We start from the raw sequence: 25327 nt of genomic DNA, 5'->3' as shown, positions 1-25327 counted from the left end.
CAACAATGAATGACTGGAAACCCTAAGTCTATGTAAACTTTGATTAAAATTAATTGAAAAAAAAAAAAGAAGAGCTGATGCCTTTGAGCTTTATGTGGTATTGGAGAAGAGTACGGAGTATACTATGAACTGTCAAAAGAACAAATAATGTCTTGGTAAAGGTGCGGCCAGAGTGCTCCTTGGAGGTAAATATGATAAAGCTTCATCTCACATACTCTGAGCATGTTGCTAGGAGAGGGTACTCATTGGAGAGGAACATCATGCTTAGAAAAGAGGAGAGTCGATGAGGAAGATTCTCAACCAGGTGGATTGACACAGTGACTGCTGCAATGGGCTCCAGTGTTTCAGAAGATGTGAGAATAGCACAGGACAGGCTTTAAATCTGTTGATCCAATGAACAATTCTTGACGGCACCTAACAACATCTTTCCCATGAGAAAAGTCATCAACCTCTCATAAAGCTCATCAGACTCTCAGCAGTCTGTAATCAACAAATGTCAAGTATCATCAATATCATCAACATCTTATTCTCAGGTCTTTCTTCTCACCCAGCTCTAGAAGGGTACAGATGTGAAAAGGATGGAGATGAGGAGGAAATATCCCTGAAAGCCTCTTGTCCTTCTCCAGTTTGTTAAACCAGAGGCTCCCGCAGCAAAGGCCACCATATTTTGCAGAGATGGCACCCAGCATTATATGATGTGAGAGAAGACAGACTTGTCTCCAAAAGCCTGTCCCAGAAAAAGTTCAACTACGTTTTCATTCTCAAGTTCAAAACATTGGCTCCTCCAAATGATGAAACTGTGGGGGCCACTTACTAATGGACGGCTCACCTGAACTGACCCTCATCAAAGAAAAGGAATAAAATTAGGAAGTCATATGCTTTTAAAGCTTGGGGAGGGGGTTCTTCCCAAGGTTAAAAGGTACCAAAAAAATCACAGCCCATCAAGGAAGCTTCTTAAAGCAATTCCTCCTACAAAGTCTCTCAAGAGTCTCAAAGCTAAAGACTGTCTGGGAGCAGAGACATGGTAGGTCCCTTTTTTCTCAACTGTAGAAAAGTACATAACATAACATTTGCCATCTGAATATTCTTCATGGGTACAATTTAATGACATCAGTTATATTATGTTGTGACACCATCACTGGGTTGCTTTTGAGACATTCAAGCCTTAGAGAGTAGAGCCCAGAAAACTAGCCTCAGAGTCCCCTAATTCAGGTCTTGTTCCTTTGGATATTTCTTGAGGATTCATTAACCTCGTCTGCCCACATTGTGCCCTGATAAGACTAATGGCTTTTGGATCCCCTTTCTTCTCTAGCATGAAATACCAAAGCTCACATCCAGAGTTCCAACTGTCTTGAAGGAGAAATAGGATTTTTATCAGCCTCTCTACTCTTGTGTTATTATTGTTATTGTGTGCTATCGAGCCCGAAGCAACTCATAGCTGACCCTCTAGTAGGTTTTAAAAGGTTGTAAATCTCCTGGGAGGAGAATGCCCATCTTTCTCCGCAGGAGCAGCTGGTGGGCTCACATAACATAACTTTGGGTTTGCAAGTGCAACTGCCTACCACTAAGCCAGCAGAGCTCCCTATTCATTTCAGGGTGAGGACCCTGAAATCAGGTTAGGGCAGGACATGCCACTCAAAGATAGGGACAGAATAAGAAAAGGAAGTCTAGGAGCCCGAGAGTCAAGGAGAAGGGACTCTATGATTCAGAGAGGAGGCCCGGTAAGAATAAGTAAGTTATCCAAAATCATCCATCCCTTTGCCTTACTCCAGTTAACTCACCAGTTTGAATCTGATACCCAAAATGTTGAGCTGCTGCAGATGCCCTAAACAGGTGGCAGGAGTTTAGAGCGTGAGGATTTAGAACAAGGTTGGTTTCTTAAACAGAGATGGATATGGCCCAGTGGCTCAGAATAGATGAGGTGCATCAGACGTCCGCTGAGCCAAAACGTAATTAAAACTGCTTCCCCTTTCAGAGTCCTGATGACAAAGATCAAGAAATCAGATCTATTATCCGGACGGAGATGACTGCAGGAAGAGATTTCCTCTCGAGATCTTTAGACATTTACAAAGATGAGAGTGTTCAACATTGTCTTCCTGGACTCTTTCAGGGGGGAAAAAAATCAAACATACAAAAAAAGGCAAATGCAGAAAGCAAACAGGCTTTCCTTCTGCATCTTCTATGGCAAGGAAGAAAGAAGCACCTAAGAACTCAGAACCAGGACGGCGAGTTTTGCAGCTGGAGCATCCAAGAAGATGTCCAAGGGTCAGAGAGTGTGTGTGTGCCTGCATGCGTGTCTGTGTGTGTGTCCGTTAAGTACTTCCTTCACTACACAGCTAATCCGATTAGCTGCTTTAGAAAACACTGTAATGTTAATTCAAGGGCCTCATTCATAGAACAGCTTGGCCCATGCCTGCTCAGAATTCACATTCTTCTCAGTGCAAATAAAATGCACACAGAAGGACTTTCTCTCACTGAAGAATGTGCTCATTCCTCCTCGCCCCCCACATGCCCAGGGCCCACTTAGAGAGAGGGTCTGGGTTCTGCTGGCAAATCCTAAGGCAGGTTCCAGTTTGAGAAATGGACCCGTCCAGAAACCAGAAGGGGAACAGCGCTCTCTCCACCTCGAGCCGGTAGCTCTGATGGCCTAGTGGTAAGAAGTTGTGCTGCAAACCTTAAGGCTCAAAATTCGAATCTACCAGGCACTCGGAGGGAGAAGCATGGGCACGCTCCTCCCAGGCTGTTTATAACCTCTGAAATGACTGAGTCTGTTCCGACTCGATGACACCAGCACATTCGTTCAGCAGCACTGCCAGCAGGCAGTCTCAACAGCAGGCAGCTGGCTCAGGAGAGACGGCTCACGAGCGCTCGCCAGGGATGGGCCGCCCTTCGCCAAGTCATTTGCTCTCGCTGAACTTTCATTTCTTTATGTGTAGAATGAGAACTTCCAATTGAGAGGATAACTAGAATAGAAGGCGGGGATAAAGGAAGCAGGGGGTATATAGAGACACAGTACTATTACCCTTGGCTAGAGAGTGAGGAGCAGAAAGGGAGCCTGGACATGTAGGTAAAGGGCTCTGAAAGTAAGACTAAGGAGTGTTTCCAATTACTAATGGGGAGTCATTGAAGGAGTCCAAGGAACGTGGTAGATTATCCTCCTAAACCAGAAGGATAACTTGTATGCAAACTGAGAATAAAGGGTCTCATAAGGCAATTGCTGTGTAAGATCATTATTGTAAAAACAGAATGATAACTAGTAAAAGGTGTATAAAAAGGGAAGGAGAGGGAAGAGGGGGCTGTTGGGAGGGGGAAATCATGAGGTCCCCAAGTTAGGTGGGAGGAGGTAAAAAAAAAATAGCAAAGATTCTAATGGAATCTAATGGTAACAGTGAGAATAGATTGATTGTAATTAATTTTATAAAACATAATGTATGGGTGAAACCAGGCTGCTCCTTAGAAGCAAGGATTCTGAAGCTTCGTCTGACATACTCCAGACATGTTGCAAGGGGGGACCAGTTCTTGGAGAGGGGCGTCATGCTTGGGAGGATGGAGGGACAACACAAAAGAGGAAGACCCTTAATAAGATGAATTAATTCGGTGACTGGGGTAATGGGGATGGGTGTTGATAGGTACAGGATAGAGCAGGGTTCAGAGCTGATGTACACAGAGTCACTAAGAGTTGCAAGCGACTCGACAGTATATAATAACAAACAGCAACAATGTATGGAATGAGCGTATGAACACAGTGTAAATGAAGGAATATGTGAAACACAATGTATGTAATAAAACACCATGTATGTGAATTTTTTATGCAAACTAGCATTGTTGTGTTGTTGTTTAATGCCATCAAATCGAGTACGACTCTTAACGACTGTATAAACAAAAGGCCTGAAGCCTTTCTATAACTATCATCATTTATCAAATGTTTCCAGAGGCATGTTGTTTAGGAACTGGATGCCACTCCCTGCTTCCAAGCAAACTAATATAAAATAACTATTTAAAAAATGGGAAAAAGAAAGACTAAAGGCAGGGGAACTAACAGGATCTAACCTGTACAAGACAAGCCTGTGGTCTTTGTGTGAACAGTAACAGTGTTCTCTGCTGCATGTCCAAAACCCAATTGTTTCTTTGTGGCCAGGATAGTACACTGGGTGGGCTCCACTCAACCTAAACACAAGGCCATTTGCTCATCCTTTGGCCAAAGAAGACTCCAGTATGGGAAGATCAAGCTCATGACTGTCTAAGGAAAGAAGCCTGGGACCAAGTCCCAAGACCCAAAGCACCTCTGTTCCATATTCCTTCTACCTGGTGATACAAACAGGTAGGGCGGTGCAGTGGTGGCCACAAAGGGACAGGAATTGAGAAGCCTGAGGCTTCTTCTACTAACTGAACAGGAAATGAAGCCAACTAACTCACCTCTAGGACAACTGACATAGATTCATTCTAGTACCAAGAAAGTAATCACAAGTTCACAGGACAGGCCAAGGTAAGAGGTCTCCAGGGCTACACTTCAGGTTTCTGGGCCTTCAGAAGCTCCAATCCATACACTGCCGCCACCAGCACAGAATTCAGCCCACTCCCCTCCAGCAGCACTCACCAAAGCTTAGAAATAAAGACAACTGGTATCGAAAAATACCTTACACATTAGGAAGTAGGAAGAGGGGGCTGAAGATGTGGTTCTTTTGGAATTTATTAAAAACAAACTAAACCTTTGGGCTTTGTCAGCGGGATGGTAAAACTGTGGCAGCCACTATGGAGATGAGTTTGGCAACACCACAAAAAGTTAAAGAGAGCTGCAAGAAAAGCCACTCCTCAAATTGAAAGCAAGAACTTCAAAGAAACACATATATACCACAATTTATTTCAGCATTACTGACAATAACCATAAGATGGAGACAAATCAAGTCCATCCTTGGATAAATAGATAAGCAAAATGTGATCCATCCATACAACAGTCATAAAAAGAAACATGCTACAATCTGGGTGAACACTGAAAACAGTTTTCTGAGTGAAATATGTTAGACATCAAAGGACAGATATTCAATCCCACTTGTATAAATCGACCACAGAAACAAAACTAGGTTGATGATGACCAGGAGGAGGGAAGGGAGAAACGGGCCATCACTGCTTCACAAGGGTCTCTCTCTCTCACCGCCATCAGGTTAGAACCAACTCATTGCTGGCCCTCCGGTGGGTTTTCAGAGGCTGTAAATCACATGATAAGAGTCTGCCCAGCTTCTCCTTTGGAACATCTGATGGATTTGAACTGCCCACTTTTGAGCTGGAAGTGAAACTCCCTACCAACTAGGCCATCAGAGTTTCTTTCTGGGATGATAAAAATACTTCTAGAAATTGATATGGGTGATATTACACCAGATGGTGAATATAATCAGTGTCACTGAAGTGTAAAACTTAAAAACATTTGAAAAGGCAAATGTTTCATTTTCTATATTTGTTGCTGTTGCTGTATACTGCTGAGTTGGAACCAACCCACAGCTGACCCTCTGGGAGGTTTTCCGAGGAGGTTAATCACACAGGAGGAGACCACCCATCCTTCTATAATTAACTACAGTGAACTTATAGAGGAATAAACTGACAAGCAGGGTTAAAATGGGCAATTTAAAAAAAGTATTTTACCACAGTAAATTATTTGTTGTTGTTGTTATGTGCCATTGAGTCGCTTGCCACTCATAGCGACACTGTGTACAAGAGCCCTAAACGCCGTTCTATCCTGTGCCAACCTCGCCGTCTCAAACACACTCATTCCCACCACTCCACTCACAGAATCAATCCATCTCATTGAGGGTCTTCCTCTCTTGTGCCGTCCCCCCACTCTCCCAAACATGATGTCCCTCTCCAAGGACCAGTTCCTCCTTGCAACATGCCCAAAGTATGTCAGACAAGCTTCAGAATCGTTGACTCCAAATGTTTAAACAGATCAAATGTTTCAAGATCTATCCACAAAGTTGCTGTTTCTAGTAAAACTGAAAAAAAAGTCTTTAAAAAAGGAAAACACTCTTCATGTTCCTCTATAAGGAAATAAAACCAAAGCCAAATCCACTGTCATCCCTTAGATTCCAACCAGAAGCAACACTATTAAGAGATACAAGAGACAATAACTCTGACCCACAGAGTTTCCAAGGCTAGAAGCTTTTTGGAAGAGACCACAGCCTTGTTCTCCCAAGGAAGAGCTGGTGGGCTCAAACCACCCATCTTTTGGCTAGCACTGAATACTTAACCCGTGCACCGTCTGGACACATTCACAAGCCATAGCTAAATAAATGTGGCCTGGCAGCACACTGCACCACTACAGCTACAAAAGACAAAGATGAGCCACAATGCCTGGCGTGAAAAGATGCCCGTGCTGTGGTGTTAAGCGAAAAACACAAGCTGCCTAAGACAATGTCAAATAAAATCTCTTTTATAGTTTTGAAGTCTGCAAGTGCACACACGCGAGCACACTAAGGCTGGAAGAAATCTGGCAAACAAATAAATGATGAAGTTCTCCGGGTTTAGGATAACAAGGGATTTTCACTTTCTACTTTATACATTTTGAGCTACTGGACTTTTTTTTTTTAAACAGCCAGCAGTATCAGTTTAATCAGCAAGAACAATAAAAAATATTCCCGGGCTGAAAATAAAACAGCTATTCTAGATAGATGCAAAGTACAATTGGCCCTCAGAGAGAGGCCTTCAGGATAAAAATCACCTTGCTATAAAAATAAACTGGAAAACACACACACACACACACACACACACACACACACACACACACACACACACAGAACATATTCTTTATTAGGCATTGTCAAATCAATTCCAACTGCTGGTGACCCTACACGCAAAGGACAAGACATCGCCCAACCCTGCCCCACTGTGACGTCCACTGTGGAACCCGTTTCATTGGTGGTGGTCTTTTTCACTGCCCCTCTATTTTGCCAGGCAAGGTGTTTCTCCAGGGACTGGCCCCTCCGATACATGCCCAAAGCCTGAGAGACAAAGTCTCAACAGCCTCAATTCGAAGAATTCCGGCTGCACTTCTTCAAGACAGGTTTAGTTGTTCCTTCAGAAGTCCTTGGGTTAACAGTTCAATGTTCTTTGCCAACACCACAATTCAAAGGCTCCTTCTTAGAAGGAAATACCATGTTTTCAAAGGCACCATGCCCAACATTCTCTCCAGTGCACAGCAAATGTCTCCCACTTCCCATTTCAACCTTCAGTCCTCCTCAGATGATGTTCTCTCTGAAAATACTAATAATAATAATGAGGAGAAAGCAGAAAAGAAGAGGTAAAAACAAGGAAACGGGACAGAGTATACATTTATTGAGCATTTATTTTGTGCTGGGTACTGTGCTAAGCGCTTTACACATGTTCTCTCTTTTTGTCGTCACCACCTTTCTCTGAGGGCAGGTTATTACTATCCCTGTCTCATGGATGAGGAAGCTAGGGCCAGAGTTTCTGAAACATAAATACTTTCAAGTACAGGCAAGCTGACCCCAAAGTCTATGACTATAACCAGTACTATAACCACTCTTCGGAAGCAAGGCCTTGTGGAAGCTCTTAATCTCTTCTTAGGTTCCTGAAAGATAGTACCAGGGTCTTCTCACCAGCCTCTCTGGCTACCGCTTCCTTCTTTCTCCTCCGTCACTGTTGGCTAGTGCCTCCTAACTAAAGGTGTTCGTCTACCTCTGCAACATCCATAACTGACTGTGATGCAGGCGCTGCCCTCTATCAGCTCAAGTTCTGAGGTCACAAGGCTGACCATGGTCTAAGAACTTGACAGAGACAAAAGAAACGCTATTCTGGCTTCTCTTCACTTCAGTATCCTATGTAAACTTTTCAGCAGGCAGTTGGCATCTCCAGTAGCTGGGCACGCAGCTGTATGGTGGCTAACCACTGTCCAGCCTCTCTCTGGCATCTCTTACTTGCATCTGGCAACCCTAGGCCCCCCTAGATGTGCAATGGCATAACCCCCATGGACAGCACAAAGGGACAATCCTGAGCACACAAACAGTAGATGATGTGCAGGTCCAGACAGCACGAGTGAGGTCTCCAAGCCAGGAACACCAAGACCCAAAAGGTCTCGGTGGATATGGCATGGACATTGCGCCTGCTTCACAAATCAAAACTGACACACAGAGTGTGTCATTTTGAAAAGCCATTTGATAATATCTCCAAAAGCTAAACTTACACCTATCTGTGACCAACTAATCAATCCTACTTCTGGATACTATATCTACAAGTGCTGTATCCACCAAAAGATAGAAGCACAAGAACGTCTATATCAACTTTACTGATAATAGCCAACACCCGGACATTTCCCAAATGTCTGTGAACAGAATGAAGAAACTTGAGTGCACCCACACAATGGAAGTCTGTGCAATGACTGAGTGAGGAGAGGAGGAGCATTACTAACCTGTGTTGTGATACGTTTTCTCCATTGGCTGCTTGGCCCAATCTCTGGCCTTGTCGATGTGAAATAACTTCAGGTCGTCTTCATCTAAAGCAATGTCTCCCCAGAAGACAGCTGGGAAGAACAGACACAAATGCATCAATGTAAGGATGGATGACAAGAATATACATTTACTAATATCCCAAAGTTCACGGAGGATTGGATAGCACACTCTGGAAAAGGCAGTCCATTTTATCAAATATCCCACTAAAATCAAGAAATATGGCTGACAGACAACAAGGACTAACACCACAAAGCTTGATGCCCTGGGGAAAGACGGGCTTTTTCTGTGCAATTTACCACCTCTAAAAACCTGCTAAAGGATCAGCTATGGATTGATTCCGACTCTACAGCACACAACCACCACAGATCTAAAAGGTGTTTTTAAAGGTCACTACATCTTATCCTAGCTCTAGGTAGCTCTGTGCAAAACCACAACATAAAGACAATGGCCTCTCTCTCCTTCTGAGCCTCCAGGATATGGGGATTTTTAATTTTTTTTTAATTTTCATACAACAATTCATTTACATTGTGTTTTATTAAAGTACACTGTTTCATACAATCTTACATTTATAGTGTTTCATTCATATATGTTGTTGTTGTTGTTGTTATGTGACGTCGAGTCGCTTGTGACTCATAGCGACCCTATGTACAACAGCCCTAAATGCTGCTCTATCCTGTGCCAATTGCATTGCCTCTGACACACCCATCTCGATTACCCCAGTCACTGAATCAATCCACCTCATAGAGGGTCTTCCTCTCCTGCACTGTCCCTCCACCCTACCAAGCATGATGTCCCTCTCCAAGGACCTGTCTCTCCTTACAACATGTCCAAAGTATGTCAGACGAAGCCCCAGAATCCTTGCCTCCAAGGAGTAGCCTGGTTTAACCCTCTCCAGGCAGTCCATAGTACATTCAAAACTCTTCTCCAGCACCACAGCTCAAAGGCATCAATTCTCCTTCTATCCTCTTTGGTCATTGTCCAACTCTCTGATGCATAACAAGTGATTGCAAAGACCATGGCCTGTATCAGGCGCACCTTGTACTATGTACATTTATATATACTTTATATAATTAATATTAATCTATGCCTATTACTACCCCATCTTTTCAAGTCCCATTGACTCTTTGCTATTCCTTCACAACCTCCACCCCCAATCCACCCATTAAACCCCGTGATCCTAATGATTTCCACCCTTCCCCTTTCACTATCCCCTTCACCCTTTCTTTTCCCTTTCCCCTCTTGGACATTTATACACATCTTACTAGTTACCTTTCTATTTTTCCAATAATAGTTTTATGTAATATTTGTCCTTATGAGATTGGAGTTAGTTCACTCAGTGTAATGCTCTCTAGACTCTCCCTTGTTATATAGTATTTCACAAAAATCCTTATTCCTTAGTGCTGCATAATATTTCATTGTGTGAATGTATTGCAATGTCTCAATGCATTCATTTGCTGAGGGGCATTTGGGTTACTTCCATACTGAGATATGAAAAGAGATATGTACACCTATTTACATAGCAGTGCTATTCACAACAGCAAGAATAGCAACAATCCAGGATATCTTTTAAAGCTCGCTGTAACCAATTCTATTCTTGTAGGCAATATCCCCCTTTCCCAAGGGGGAGGTTATCTATCCCTGCCCACTGATGTCAGAACTGGCCAGACTTTCCCTGACGAACTAACTGATAGGAAGGTTTCATTCACTGTGTCCTCTTGCTTTCTTGGAAGACAAGCTAACTTCCCAATTTAAAAAAAGAAAGAAAAGTTGTTAAGACATGTCCCGTGAAGACTTTATGAGTGTCAAAGTAGAACTGTTCTACATCCTTTTTTAAAATTTTTATTTTGTATTATTTTGCTTACAAAGTTCATGTACATTGTTTTTCACACTATTCTTATTCATACGGCATTTCGTACAATCATTCCCATGCATTATGTTTCATAAAATTAATCATCGTTGAACTATTCCCACCATTACCCTGTCTTTTCAGATCCCCACCAGATCTTTCCCATTTCCTTTACCCCCTCCCTTTTACCCACCAAATTGTGCAACCTGTGATTTCACCCCTACCCATCCACACCCTTCTGCTCCTACCTCTTCCTCCCTTGGGCCCCCAGACATGTTTTACTAGTTATCCTTCTGTTTTTACAGCAATGGTCTTATGTAGTATTTGTCCTTATGAGACTGAGTTCACTCAGCATACTGCTCTCCAGCCTCCCCCGAGTTATGCAGTATTTTTTTTTAAATCCTTGTTCCTGAGTGCTGCATAGTATTCCATTGTGCGAATGTACCACAATTTCTCAATTCATTCAGCTGCAGTTGGATTGTTGGCTGTCCAGTTTGGGCTATTTCCATGTTCCTGCAAAGGTGAACTGTGCTACATCTTTGATGTGATGAAACTCTTCTGTACTTTTTAGTAAATAAGCACATATAAATCCATGCTTTCCATGCTTACTTGAAACTGTATCCCTGCCAGAGATTGTCCTTTAAAAAGAGGCTTTGCTTCTGTAGGAAGGGTCTATGGACAAGAGAGGGAAAGGGAAGGGAAATGAGAGAGACAGAGAGAGAGAGTCAGAGACAGACAGACACAGAGAGAGAAACACATCAGCCGTACCTAAAAGCAGAATCTGTGATGTGGAATGGGCCCAAATATGGATCTCTTCCAGGGAGCTGGGGATGTAGCTGTCTCCTAAATTTCTTCATATAGACAAGTGAGAGCCCCTAGCATCTACTTGTGGATATTCTATCAATTTCTGGTCCACCAACTCTTGAAGTCTTGTTTTTTGTCAGTGCTTTAGTTGATCTTGGACTTCTTCTGCCAACAGTACTTCTGCTACCTCCTGAGATGGTTGAATGTCAATCAGTGCTTTTTGTTACAGTGACTGTATATTCCTTCCATCCTTTTATTTTTAATTGGTTTTATTACAATCATTCATATGCATTGCATTTCATTCATGTACATGGGGTTCTATGCAATTAATTACTATTGATCAATGTCTTATATCATCCTGGCTTCATCCAATCCCCACTGCACCTTGCTCATTCCTTCATCCTCCATGTGCCCACTGCTGTCCTGGCTTCCCTTCCACCTTCTGCTCACTCACTTCACTCCTTCCCTTTCCCCTTTTAAAGTTCTACATATTCTGTGCCTAATCCCATCTTCTTTTGATGCTTCCTGCATCACTTAATATTTTACCCACAAAGTTGTCAATGTTAGAAATCAAGGCTCAGATATTTCTTCAGCACTTACTGCTTGAGGAATGCCAATATGTTCTTCTCTTGGTTTTTTAATTCTAGATCTTTGTATATTTCATTAAAATACATAGCTGTCTTCCTGAGCTGCCCTTTAAAATCATCTCTCAGCTCTCTGAGTTCATCATTTCCTCCTTCCACTGGAGCTTCTCTACATTACAGCGCAAGTTTCAGAGTCTCCTCCTTGATCTTTTCTTTCCTTCCTGCTTCTTTCATGACCTTTCGGTTTCTTCAGTTATCATGTTATTGATCCTACCTTACAATCGTTAAGTGTGCAGTGTTGTGAATTTTTTTTCAAAATGTTATTTTCATGCCAGTGGAACAAACTCAAGGTTGCACTTTGACTCTCACACTTGTTTTCGTTTTCTTCAGCTTCAACTTGAACTTGCATGAGGAGTTGCTATCTGTTCTGTACTTGACCTGTGGTCTTCTTCTGACTGATAATATTGCGTTTCTCCACTATCTCTTTGCACAGATGTAGTCAGTTTGATTGCTGTGTATTCCATCTGGCTAGATTCATATGTATAGCCATAATTCATGGGTTTTTTTTAAAAAAAAATGGTATCTACAATGATTAAGCCACAAAGAGTACAATCTTCTACCATACAATCTCTGGCCTCATACCTATCACCAAGGTCATATTTCCAACTATCAATCTTTTTGTTTCCAGCTTTTGCAATTTAGTTATTTATGAATCTTGAATGAGTGTTCAGTCAATTTTAGACTGAAGAAGTAGGTAGAAAGCCTCAATGTAACCATCGTTGGGTGAGTTTACACTCATGTTTAGAGTGTAAATTTGAGTAAAAGTCATATTAAAAGCCTTCCTCATATATGTGTGGATATTATCACAGATAGCATTGTACTTGGGACAGTTCGTGTGTGGGGGGGTTTTCTCCATGACTATGGTATTTATTGGGTATTAAGGAAGTCAAAAGGTGACAATTCAGGTGGGCAGCAGCATGCAACCACTCAGGCAGGACAGTTAAGGCCAGTGTTACAAAGCTCTTTGTCCTGTCATTTATAATGTCTTTCACTAGTCTTCAAAAAATCTTGGGAGAAGGCTCCTAACTCTGGTTCTGTGGGAGCACAGTCCCAAGGTCGGCTGTCTCAAGTGGGGTCTCTGGTTCTGTGGGGGTGCAGTACCAAGGCCGGCTGTCCCAAGTCAGTTCTCTGGTTCTGTGGTAGAGCTGTCCCAAGGCCGGCTGTCCTGTCAGGTCTCTGATTCTCTGCTGCAGCTGCTTCTCTTGTAGGCCCTGGTCTGAGCAGCACAGGAATCTGTGGCCTGGAAGGACTTGTGCTTGGCATCCTCTGCTGCTTCTTTGCTGGTGGCAAAATTTCCCAACTTCTGCTGCTAAATCCACTCAATCCAATGTCAAGACTCGCCAATGCCCTTGTGAACACACCAACACCTGTTCACATGTCCCTGTCCATTCATGTGGCAGAGTCAAACCCAGTGGCTAGGAAATTCATTATGAGAGATGAACCCTTGACTGAAAAGACTACTCTGTGGCTTTTCTAGCCATTAAGCTTTTTATTCAAAGAATTAATTTTCCCCTTACAGTCCCCTTATTAATAACTACATTTATGAAAGTATGTAAGCCAGATACTTCATGCCTCATGCCTTAACAGTCCCATTTTAGATAGTTTCTGATTTGCCCATCCCTATCAAACCAGGACTGAGGGGGCAAGCATACCCCTTTTGCTGAAGAATCTTCTATTCAATTTGAAAACTTTGAGCATCTCTATACACACGCAAGGTCTAGTCCAGAGCAAGTCATCAGGCTGCAGCAATCAACACTGGTGCACAACACTGGATCATCTTGTCCTCAACTGCTTGGGTTCTGGTCAATTCATACCCATCCTTGGCTAGGTCCAAATGGGCATCAGCCACAAACTCAGAAGTCTACAATGCGCCCTGTGTTCCAGACCAGCCTTCACTCAGCCTGAGTCCCTACGTGGGGATAAGTCAACAAGCCAGAGGTCCTCATGACACCCTGCTCCTCCAGTAACCCCTTTTCACTTATCTGTATGTCTATACAGGTGAGATGGACAGTGCTGAAGGAATACATCCAAGTTGAGCCTGTTTCATCATTGTTGCTTGCCTCTTACTTCCACGCCAGCGAATCCAGGTTATCACTAGGAGTGAGTGTACTCGCCAACTCCCTGTAACTCCAAGTCCTAGAAGTGAGTGCTGATGGGCTTCAATTTTATTCAGGATAGATCTTGAAATGTTCTTTTTTTATAATGAATGTTCTTCATTCCTCCTTAATTTGCCACTGCCATATGATTCTCTGGTTAAAAATGGCCAATACCAGTCCATCTCAGTTCACTAATACCAGAGATATCGGTATTTATGCATTCTATTTCCTTTTTAAATAGTTTTGGTTTTCCTATGTCCATACTTCATACATACATTCCCTAATCATTAGTGGATATTTGCAAATGTTTCCCCTCATTCTAAGTCATGCTACATCAGCATATTAAGGTCCTTCATTGGCTGAACTCTTACTCCATCCACACCGTTAAGGTAGACTGTACCTTGGGGAGGGGGCCCTTCCTCAGTAGTATTGTGGGTGCCTTCCAACTTGCAGGCTTCATCTTCCAGCACACTATCAAACAACGTTTCTCTGCTTTCACTACTTTCTAGAGCCCATTATTTAAAAAAATGGATGGATTCCTGCTTTCTAGTCCCTCTTAGTCTGGAAGTTCTACTTGAAACCTTCTCGTCTTGGGTGACTCTGGTGATATGTGAATTATCAGTGGCACACCACCACCCATTAGTTGTCATATGGTGACAAGCATGTTACGTGTTTCTGTGATTCTGGACACTGTATCATCTATATAACAACCATGCTGCTATTGTGATGCCAGATTCACTTCCATTTCCAGGTCCAGAGAGGCCTCTCTCCCGCACCAAATCTAGTGCCCTGCCCTAGGGTTCTGGAAGCTCCCCTTCTTGGGGAGCTACCTACTGAAATGGAATCTGGATCCCCAAATTCTACCCTACTGTCCTATACAAAGTTTAGCTTCCAGAATCCCAGAGACAGTCTCCATTAAAGACAAAAGTGCAAGAAGCCTGTCTGCCCATTACTCAGAGAGGATACTACTCATCAATAATTCCTTAGCCTGGAAGTTACCTGCATCAAACTCAGAGCTATAGGCTTCCAACCACAATGATACAATGCCCTGGAATTAGAATATCATGCAGTCTTAATCCCTCATGAACATGTTGTGCAGAAATACTGAGGGGTTTGCTCAAGGTCATATAGCAATTGGGTTGAGCCAAGACTCAAGTCCAGGATGACTCTCATTACACTTTGGGCTGGATCATCAGGGCAGAATCTGTCCACATGCATCTGAGAGCCAGAGTGAAAATCCCTATAAAAGGGGGAAGGAACTGGCCTTTGACATTCTAAATAAGCCTAAGGCAACTGTGGATAGCCAATACCCAGATCATGCCATAAATGCTTTTCATAGCACTGTCCCTTCAAGGGCCTTGCCACACTGCAGAAGAATGCATAAATGCTTAGGAGCCTGCTGGGGGTGGGGGGCAGATGGTACTACTTGACGAGTCAGGGATTCCCCAGATGTCATACCTTCATGTCAACACAAGATCTACTGTGGCTTTAAGGTTCCTCCTTTGGGAAAAGGGTCCCATAAATGGCAGACTAAGGAAGGAAGGCAGGAAGGAAGCATTTATTGAGCCAAGCACGAAATCAGAGCTCTGTTTGCAACCTAAGAGGCCACATACATGCCATCAGAGCCTTGGACTGGGCTCATGGCCCAAGAGGGCGGGACTCTGCCACACCACAGGAAGCTCTGAGGGCAGCATCTCGTAGTAAAGGAAATAATTTCTGAAACAGCCTATCTCAATCTGTGTCTCTCATCTTTTCAAAGATACATCGTGTCAGCATTTCCTGAATGGCCTGGAGGATTCCCTCATTCCAGAAGGTTCTTCCACACCTGAACAGTCCTGAAATGAGAGATGGTGCTGCACTTTCAATAAATAGAGTCATTCTACCTTGAACTTCTCCTTTGCAATGTCATCACAACTGATGTTAGTATTCAAATTTAACCTCTATCTTTCCAGCTCCATGAAGACAAATAGCTCTGCTGAGTCCACTACTCTACTCTCAGCTTAGCAAGAGCATAGGAACATGTACTAACTGAAGGAAGGAAGGAATCTGGGACCCATCACAGCTTCTCAGCCCTTCTCTAAGGAATCTTTGTTTTGTTGCTGTGCACATTGAATCTATTCTGACTCATAGTGACCATTCATGACAATGTAGATCTGCCCATACAGAAGCTTTTAAGCAATAATCTTCGTAGTAACAGATCACTAGGTCTTTCTCTCACAGAGCTGCTGGATGAATTCAAACTGTCAACCTTTCAGTCAGCAATCAAGCACTTAACCATTGCACGAGCAGAGTTTCTGAAGAGTCTTAAACCCCACTCTTAGAGGGATGGTCACTGCTACAGTCCAACAGGCTGAGGCTATGGCAGGAAAGGAGAACAGGCCCTACGTATTTCTTCTGTGGGAGCTGTTACCAAAGTAAGAGTTTAAAAGGCACTGTGTGCAAAACTGGGGCCAAACAGCCACACTGGTCAGAAAGCTGCCATAAAACCAGAGACCAAGGGAACCCCCAGGAGATGCCCTCAGAGGACAAAGATTTTCACCCACTTTATTCACTTCTAGTGCCTAGAAAAGCCTCTAGTAGATGCTTGAAAAATACTGATAAATTCATGAAAGAGAAATTTGCTCCAAATTTTACTTGTAGAATCTAAGTGTCTGAAGCAGGATCAAATTCTTTCCCAACCACCTGCTTCCTAACCATATGGCCTTCCTTGTGAAACAATAAAAATATTCTGAAGACATGAAACTGATGAACATTTCAACACATAGCAAACCGTTTTCCTTTCAGACATGTCTACCACTGTGGCCCTTGTTAGGGAGGAAGGACCTAGAAAGACTCTTCATCGGACAGGAAGGAGAAGCAGGAAAAGGCCCTCCCTATCAGAGAGGATGACGTGGTGTGACAGAATCCAGAAAGGCAGGCGCAAAACACCTCGGGTTATGTCAGACAACTCCTGACAGCACAAGCCATGTAGAGATGTAGCCCCAGGTCTGTAAGAAGCTGCTGATTTACCACCCAACTCAACCAAACCCACTACCATTGAATAAGACTCACGGTAAATCTTCACTGAATTTCTGAATCTGTAAATCTTAATGGAAGAGGAGTATCTCATCTTTCTCCCATGAAACATGTTTGAACCACCAACCTTTCAGTCAGCAGCCCAACACTAAACCTACTGTGCCACCAGGACAACTGTCCAGCCACAGTGGTGGGTAGTATCCAGCACCACCTGGGGAATCTCGAAGTTTCGCATCGGGAATTTCAAGTGAAGAAGAGCCTAACAAACAAGAGGAATGTGACTGCAACTCTTTCTTCAAGTTTAAAAGTCTTTAACGCTACACAGGAAAGCCTTCAGCATATTTAAAGGCAGGTGAAAGCAAACAGGATGAAGCCATGGTGCAACCCAGGGAAGTGAGTAGACAGAGCTCACTGGATTGACATTTAAATCTGGGGAACTCAGGCCATCAGGTCATCCACCTGGAGGTGATGACGGAACAACTTAAAAACAGGACTGAGAAGTTCCTCCGCCATCCAGAAATTTCTACAAAAGCTGGCAGCAACTGCAACACTGAGCAGGGTAACTTCAAAATGACTGGGGAGATGCCTTTCAATATTATGGATTTTGTAATCTAAGTATGAAAATACTGGAGAGAATCAAATTCTTACTATTAATAGTTCCTGTGTTGGATTTGAGGGAATTTAACTTTTCGGAGAATTTGTAGGTCTTACTGACTTCAAGTTTCCTTAAACTAATGTTAAAAATATATTAAGACATGATTTAAAAGTTAAATCCTTCTACATGATTAGCATGGAGCACTATTTTAAAGGATCACATATTTATATCTGCAAGTTAAATGTACTAAATTTATAAGAATTATTTAAGAAACCATCTACAACTAGGAGAGGATAAAACAGATAAATGGGACCTTCTAAGAATCAAATTCCTGTGCACATCCAAAAACTACTCCAACAAGGTAAAAAAGGAAAGCCACAGACTGGAAAAAAAAATATTTGATAGAGACATGGCAGATAAGGGACTTATATCTAGAATTTCTAAAATACTCAAGCATCACAATTAAAAAATAAGCATAGAATATGAACAGACACTTCAACAAAGATGACATTCAGATGGCCAATAAGCACATGAAGAAATGTTTAAAATCCCTAGCTCTAAGAGAGATGCAAATCAAAACAACTATGAGATACCATCTTACCCCAGTAAGAATAGCAAAATTTAACAGAGTAGCAAACATCAAATGCTGGGGAGGTTGTAGAGAAATTGGAACCCTTATTCACTGTTGGTAGGAGTGTAAAATGGTGTAACCACTGTGGAAGGTAGTATGGCACTTTCTCAAAAAGTTGCAAATAGAGATACCATTTGACCCAGAAATTCCACTACTGGAAATATACCCTAGAGAAACCATAACCCATCCAAGCAGATATATGCACACCCACGTTCATTGCAGCTTCGTTCACAATAGCAAAGAACTGGAAACAACCCAAGTGCCCATCAACAAACAAATGGATAGAGAAGCTGTGGTATATTCACACAATGAAATACTATGCTGCAGTGAAAAACAAAGAACTCATTAAATATTACAGAAAACGGATGACCCTGAAGGACATTATGCTGAGTGAAATACTTCAGTCACAGAGGGACAGATTCTGCATAATGCCACTGTTGTAAAACAGGACTAACATCGGGATTGAGGAGAGACTGAGAATGGGGGACAAATCATGTACACTGCATTGAAACAGATGAGGGAGAGAATTGTTTAAAAGCAATATATGATTAGGTATTATTATCATGACAGGAGTCCAGAATGAAGGCTGCATAGTGGAGTGCACTTGGGGGGAGGGATTGTATAACAATGAATGAGTTTTTCTTTTACTTTTCAAAGAGAAGTGCGAACTGGGGAGGGGGGATGGGATGGGCAGGGAGAAAAAGGCAAAAATGAATAAATGGAAATCCAAAGTCTCTGTAAATGTTCATTAAAATTAATTTTAAAAAGCAAAGAATTATTTAAGAAACCAATAATATGGTTTGTCAGACAAATTAAATCATTGAGACAGAAATTCATGCTTTCAAGGTATAAATCCAGTTTGAAATATTTAAGAGAGATTAATGAAAATTGTAAAAGCCTTTTAAAAGTGATCGTTTTACTTTTCTGGGTTCATAAACAGGATTTGTAAGTAGAATTTAAAAGTATAAGAAATAGGTTTTGCTAAATCTAACATTCATGTTGGAAACCAAAGTAACCATAGATAAAATTGAGGATTTCTAAAAAAATTCACATGGGCCCCATTACTTCCAAAGGAAGAAAGCACCATTCATGTCGGTGGATCTGTCAGCGATGTAAGTCTGAAGAGAGAAGAGAATCGAAGGAAGAACAAGTGCACAGAAGTCCCCAGGTGTGTGGAAACAAACTCGTGTGATTATAATGGGATCAGAAATGAAGGAACGTCACTGAAAGAAGCAAGACTTTCAGAATGTACAGACTTCAAGTGAGAAAAGAGAGGCCATTCCTGGGAGTCTTTATTGCTCAGGTCTGGATTTATCTCCCCACCCTGACTTATCCTGTTATACTTCATTTCGTGTCTCCATAGGAAAGAGCAGGGTACCAAGAGGCCAAGACTCATACGCGGGCAGCTAGTCAGTGAACACTGCAAAGGGCTGTGATTGGTCAGTGAAGGCTGCCAAGAGCATGAGGGTGACCAGCAACTCTCAGGGCAGGTAGCTGCCATCTTTGCTGTTATTTTTAGGAAAGGAATCAAGACAATTCTGCTGTAGAAAATAAACCAGAAGTTTGGTATTAAAGTAACTGCTCTTCCTAAGAAACCTAAAATAATAAACTGAAAAGGGACTAAAATCAGTAAAAAACTAAAATAATATGCTTTTAAAAGAACAGAAAGCAATGATCATTTTACAGTGTTTTACAATAGAACATTGTGCAAATGGTAACACTATTCTACATCTGAATTCTCCAATACATCTACTAGCCACATACAGTTATTGAGCATTCGTATAACTGAGGAACTAAATTTTAAAGATTACTGCATTTTGATGACTTTAAATTGCCACATGTGGCTAATGGTCATCATATTGGAAAATGAAACACTCTAATATAAAGTGCATTCTAATTAAAACAGCAACTGAAGACATCACATATCTAGGAATAATTCTGATAGGAAAGTGTGGTTTTATGTGGAGAAAATAAACTCTATTACAATATAGAAAAAGTGGGTGACATAAATAGAGAAATAAGCCAGATTGTTGTATGAGGAAAACTAACATTAATGGCTCTACTTTTCAAATTGTTGTTGCCATCATTGTTACGTGCTCTCAAGTAAGAACGGACTCATAGCTGAGCGTCCAGCAGGCTTTCAGAGGCTGTAAATCGCATGCAAGGAGACTGCTTGCCTTTCTCCCTCCTAACAGCTGGTGGACTCAAAATGTGTGCCTCCAAGTTGACAGTGCAACTCCTTACCCCTAGACCACCTACCTCCTGAACTCCCTCTTTCCAAATTAATATGTTCGTTAACACGGTGTTGTTACTGAGTGCCATAAGCTCAACTACAACTTACAGCAGCCCCAGCCAGCACCATCCTCATCCATCTCCACCATGCTTAGTGTCTTCCTGGGTCTTCCTCTCTTTCATTAGCCCTCTACCCTTCCCAGCGTGATGTCTGTTTCCAAGGACCGGCTTCCCCTGACAACACGCCCATAGTATGTGAGACAAAGTCTCACCATCCTTGCCTCTCAGGAGCATCCTGGTTGCATTTCCTACAAGACAGCTTTGATTGTTCTTTTGGCAGTTCATGGTATACTCATACTCAATCACAAAAACGTTTTTTGTTCTTGACAAAATAATATTAATGTCCTCTTGCAGAATTAGATAACAATAGTCCAGAAAAAGAGAGTATAAAAGGAAGGCTAGCTTTAACAGAGATCAAAATACATTATTAAGCTACCACAATCCTGCAACACAGAACAGATTAGAAGCAGGTCCTAACTATGTAAGAAAACCCATGTGTGATATAAGAAAGCTACAAATACTGCTGTTGTTAGGTGCCATCGAGTCAAGTACAACTCACAGTGACCCTATGAACAACAGATCTGGACCCTGTCATATCCTGTACCATCTTCACACTTCCTGAAACACTATAGCCCATTGTGGCAGTCAATGTGTCAATCCACCTGCTCAAGGTCTTCCTCTCCTTTGCCAACCCTCCAGCCTTTAAGCATCAAGCCCCTCCCCAAGGAATAACCCATACTAGCAACATGACCAAAGTATGTAAGGCAAAGTTTCATCATCCTTGCCTCCAAAGAGTACTCAGGATGCACCTTCTCCAAGATATATTTATTTGTTCTTTTGGCCATCGATGGTTCATCTCCAGCACCACAGCCTAAAGGCATCAATTCTTCTTCTGTCATCCCTATGTACTGTCCAGTTCTCAGATGCATAGCAAGTGATCGGAAAGCCTGTAGACTGAATCAGACACACCTCAAATTGACATTGTTACTCCTTAATAATTTGGAGAGGTCCCTAACGGCAGATGTTCCCAGTGCAATGTGTCTCCGTGTTTCCTCACTGCTGGTACCAAGGTTAACTAGGGATCCAAGTAAGATTAAATCACTGATAGTTCCAATCTCTTCTCCATCCATCATGATGTTGTCTATCGGTCAAGTGGTAAGAATCTTTGTTTTCTTGGCCTTGAGATGTAATCTTTATTGAAGGCTGCATTCCTTGATCTCCTGCAACAAGTGCTTCAAGTCTTCCTCACATGCAGCAAACAAAGTTTTGTCATCAGCATAATGCAGATTATTGATGAGTCTCCTTTCAATCTTGATAACACATTCCTCTTCATAGAGTACAGCTTCCTGAATAATTTGCTCAGCAAACAAATTTGAACAGGCATGGAGAGAGAATACAAGCCTGATGCACTCCTTCTCAATTTTAAACCATGCAGTGTTCTCATGCTCTTGTGTGCACAAGTACTGGTCAAGGTATAGGTTTTACATGAACACAAGTGCGTGCTCTGGGACTCCCATTCTGCTCAATGTCTGCCACAACTACTTATGACCCACACAGTCAAATGCCTTTGCATCATCAACAAAGCACAAAAAGACACTCTTCTAGTATTCCTTACTTTCAGCCAGGATCCATCTGCCATTTGGTTGTGGATGGACATCTGCACTGTTATGAACAATGGTGTACAGATCTCCGTTTATGTGTCAGGTCTAATTTCCTTGGGTTATATTCCTAGTTAGTGGAATATCTGGGTCACAAGGAGTTTCTATATTCAGCTGTTTGAGGAAACACCAAACTGCCTTCCAGAGTGGCTATACCATTTTATAATCGCACCAGGAGTATATGAGAGTTCTCACCTCTCGACATCCTCTCCAACATTTATTGCTTGCTACTCTGCTAAACTTTGCCACTACTACCGAAGTGAGATGGTATTTCATGTGGTTTTGATTGCATTTCTCTTATTGCCAGTGATTTTGAGCTTTTCTTCATGTGTCTGTTGGCCATCTGAATATCCTCCTCTGTGATAAGTCTTTCTATGTTGTCCATTTTATAATCAAGTTATCATTAGTTTTCTTCTGGAGGCCCAAGAGTATTCTATAAACTTTCGTTACGAGATCCTTGTCTGGGATGGTATTGTCAAATGTTTTTTTCTCTGTTGGCAGGTTTTCTTTTCACCCTATAGATGGTGAAGAGATTGAGATTGTACACAGCTTTAGTTTGTTTGGCTCCATAGTCAACAGTCTTGGCACCAGCAGCCAGGAAATTAAAAGGCGCATTGCCATGCTGTTAGGGACCTCTCCAAAGTGCTGAAGAGCAATGGTATCTCTTTGGAGACTAAGGTGTGTCTGATACAGGCCATGGTTTTTGCAATCACCTGTTATGCATCACAGAGGTGGACAATGACCAAGGAGGATAGAAGGAGAATTGATGCCTTTGAGCTGTGGTGCTGGAGAAGAGTATTGAGAATACCATGGAATGCTAGGAAAACAAACAGATTTGTCTTGGAAAGGGTTAAACTGGGTGGCTCCTTGGAGGCAAGGATTCTGAGGCTCCATCTAACATATTTTGGACATGTTGTGAGGAGAGACCGGTCCTTAGAGAGGGACATCATGCTTGGGAGGGTGGAGGGACAGCGCAGGAGAGGAAGGCCCTCTATGAGGTGGATTGATTCAGTGACTGGGATAATTGGGATGGGAGTGTCAGAGACAGTGCGATTGGCACAGGACAGAGCGGAGTTTAGGGCTGTTGTACATAGGGTCGCTATGAGTCGCAAGAGACTCGACGGCACATAACAACAACAACAACAGCAGGATTTAATATTTAGAAGGTCCCATTCATCAATTTTATCCTCCCCAGATTGTGTATTTCTGGCTGTATTTGTCCTACGGTGCAAATACTGCCAAAGTGGCCAACTTCAAGGTCAGTACATGGAGTTTGGAAGAGACATGCAAAGTCAGCTCTCACAAGCTGATAAGAGCCAACTCCAGCAGGCTACTGTAATAACAAGAAGTATCTGTAAAGCACTTCACAGTTTCTAAAGTTACGTGTTATCCATCTGATTCCATGCATGTGCCTGACCTTCAAAGCCACAGAGACAAACATGGTGATCTGAGCTGCTCAGGAAAAGGCCCTGTCACTGTGCCCCATCCCAGGACTTCTGTGACACAGCACTTTGCCCCCTCAGGCTTTTTCTTGGCTACAGCCGGATCGCATAGCACTCAGTGTGTCTCCCTGGGACAAGGACAGCTGCCTTCCACACATAACCTCAGTCACTCTCTCATCATTTCTGTGAAGAAGTTATTCTTGTCCTCACTTCACAGATGAACTAAAGGCCCAAGGAAGAGGCAGGTCTTCGCTGAGGTCACACAGGCAGGAAGAGGCTGCACAAGCTCTTGAAGTCGGCCAACGTCTCCCTGCTCTCACCCACCATAGTCTTGGCACATTCTATGCTGTAAGATGTTAATAAAAAAATGTTGTGTTGAGACACTTTCTTTACTGCAGGACCTATCAGAGCCTTTGCAATACTAACAAGTATTATGACTCTCCAAGAGAAAGACAGAGTGCATCATTTCCCAATACCATAACCCTTAGTTTCTCTTTTCACGGAGTACCTTCTAAGCATTTTGTCTCAGACACACATTTTGGAGACTGAGACTCTTGTTAGGTGCCCTCAAGTTGAGTGTGCCCCATAGCAACCCTAAGAACAACAGATGTGAGCCCTGTCCTATCCTGTGCCACCCTCACAATCTGTGACGTGCTTGAGGCCATTGCTGCAATGTGTCAACACATCTCACTGACAGTCTTCCTTTCTTTTACTGACTCTCCATCTTTCCTGTTGTTGTTGTGTGTGCCATCAAGTCAGAACTGACCCATAGCTGAGCTGCTGGTGGATTTTTGCAGTAAATCACACAGGAGGCAAATGATAGCTCATTCTTCTCGCATAGAGTAGCTGGTGGATTTGAACTGCATGTTTTGGGGATCACAGCACAGTTTCTTACCACTCATAGTTCCCTGGGTACCACCAGTTGACTATGACTCATGGCGACTCTGTGAACCACCATGAATCCCAGTCCATCTCATCACTCCTAGGATGTCAATGTTCATGCTCCACTTAATTTTTCACAATTCCTAGTTCTCCAACATTTATACTGCATAATACACCATGTTCTAACTATTAAAGACTATTTGCTGCTGTTTCTCCTAATTTTTATTGACTTCTTATATAGGCTCTATCTCTAGTATTGTAACTGTCTGTGTTCCCCCATTGTTCACAGGATTTTCAGAAGCCTACTGTTTAAGAAGTGCATTATCAATGGGAAGGATCTGGCAGGGACCTGAAAAGACTTGAGTAATGAAGGGGAAGGTCCAATGGGGATTGATTTTATAAAACATAATGCACGGGAATGGTTGTATGAAACACAATATAAATGAAGAGCAATGTGAAATACAATGTGTATGAACTTTGTAAAGAAATCAATATGTTGTTATGTGCCGTCGAGTCACTAGCGACTCATAGCGACCCTATGTACTTTAGCAGCAGACGCGTGCACTGAACCCCAGCCTGTAGCTCAGAGTTCGTGTACGTGGTCCTTACGTAACAGATGAAATACAGAGTGTTTGCTCTGCTGCATCATCACAGTTCTCAAGTGAATATTTCAGACCTAAAAAGTCCATGTCTGCAGGACAGTAAACAAAGATCTAACTCATGCTTTTACAAAGCTACACAAAACTTTGTAGTATAGATATTGTTGTTGTTTGTTGTTATGGGCCATCGAGTCGCTTGCGACTCATAGCGACCCTATGTACAACAGCCCTAAACTCTGCTCTGTCCTGTGCCAATCGCGCTGTCTCTGACACTGCCATCCCGATCAACCCAGTCACTGAATCAACCCACCTCATAGAGGGCCTTCCTCTCCTGCACTGTCCCTCCACCCTCCCAAGCATGATGTCC

At 42.5% G+C, this 25327-nt stretch overlaps 1 protein-coding gene across 1 annotated transcript in view; it reads right to left on the bottom strand.

The window, feature by feature from the left end:
• TLL2 (tolloid-like 2) overlaps positions 1-25327 on the bottom strand; it is a 186126-nt gene that overhangs the window by 132560 nt on the left and 28239 nt on the right. The window contains exon 2 of the mRNA XM_006880077.1: positions 8417-8527. Coding sequence (XP_006880139.1) covers positions 8417-8527 — 111 coding nt within the window. The remainder of the gene's footprint in view (positions 1-8416; positions 8528-25327) is intronic.

The sequence above is a fragment of the Elephantulus edwardii genome, unplaced genomic scaffold (genome assembly GCF_000299155.1).
Source record: "Elephantulus edwardii isolate Elephantulus edwardi_28Jun2011 unplaced genomic scaffold, EleEdw1.0 scaffold00006, whole genome shotgun sequence".
Lineage (NCBI taxonomy): Eukaryota > Metazoa > Chordata > Mammalia > Macroscelidea > Macroscelididae > Elephantulus > Elephantulus edwardii.
This window is presented reverse-complemented; position numbering and strand designations above follow the sequence as displayed.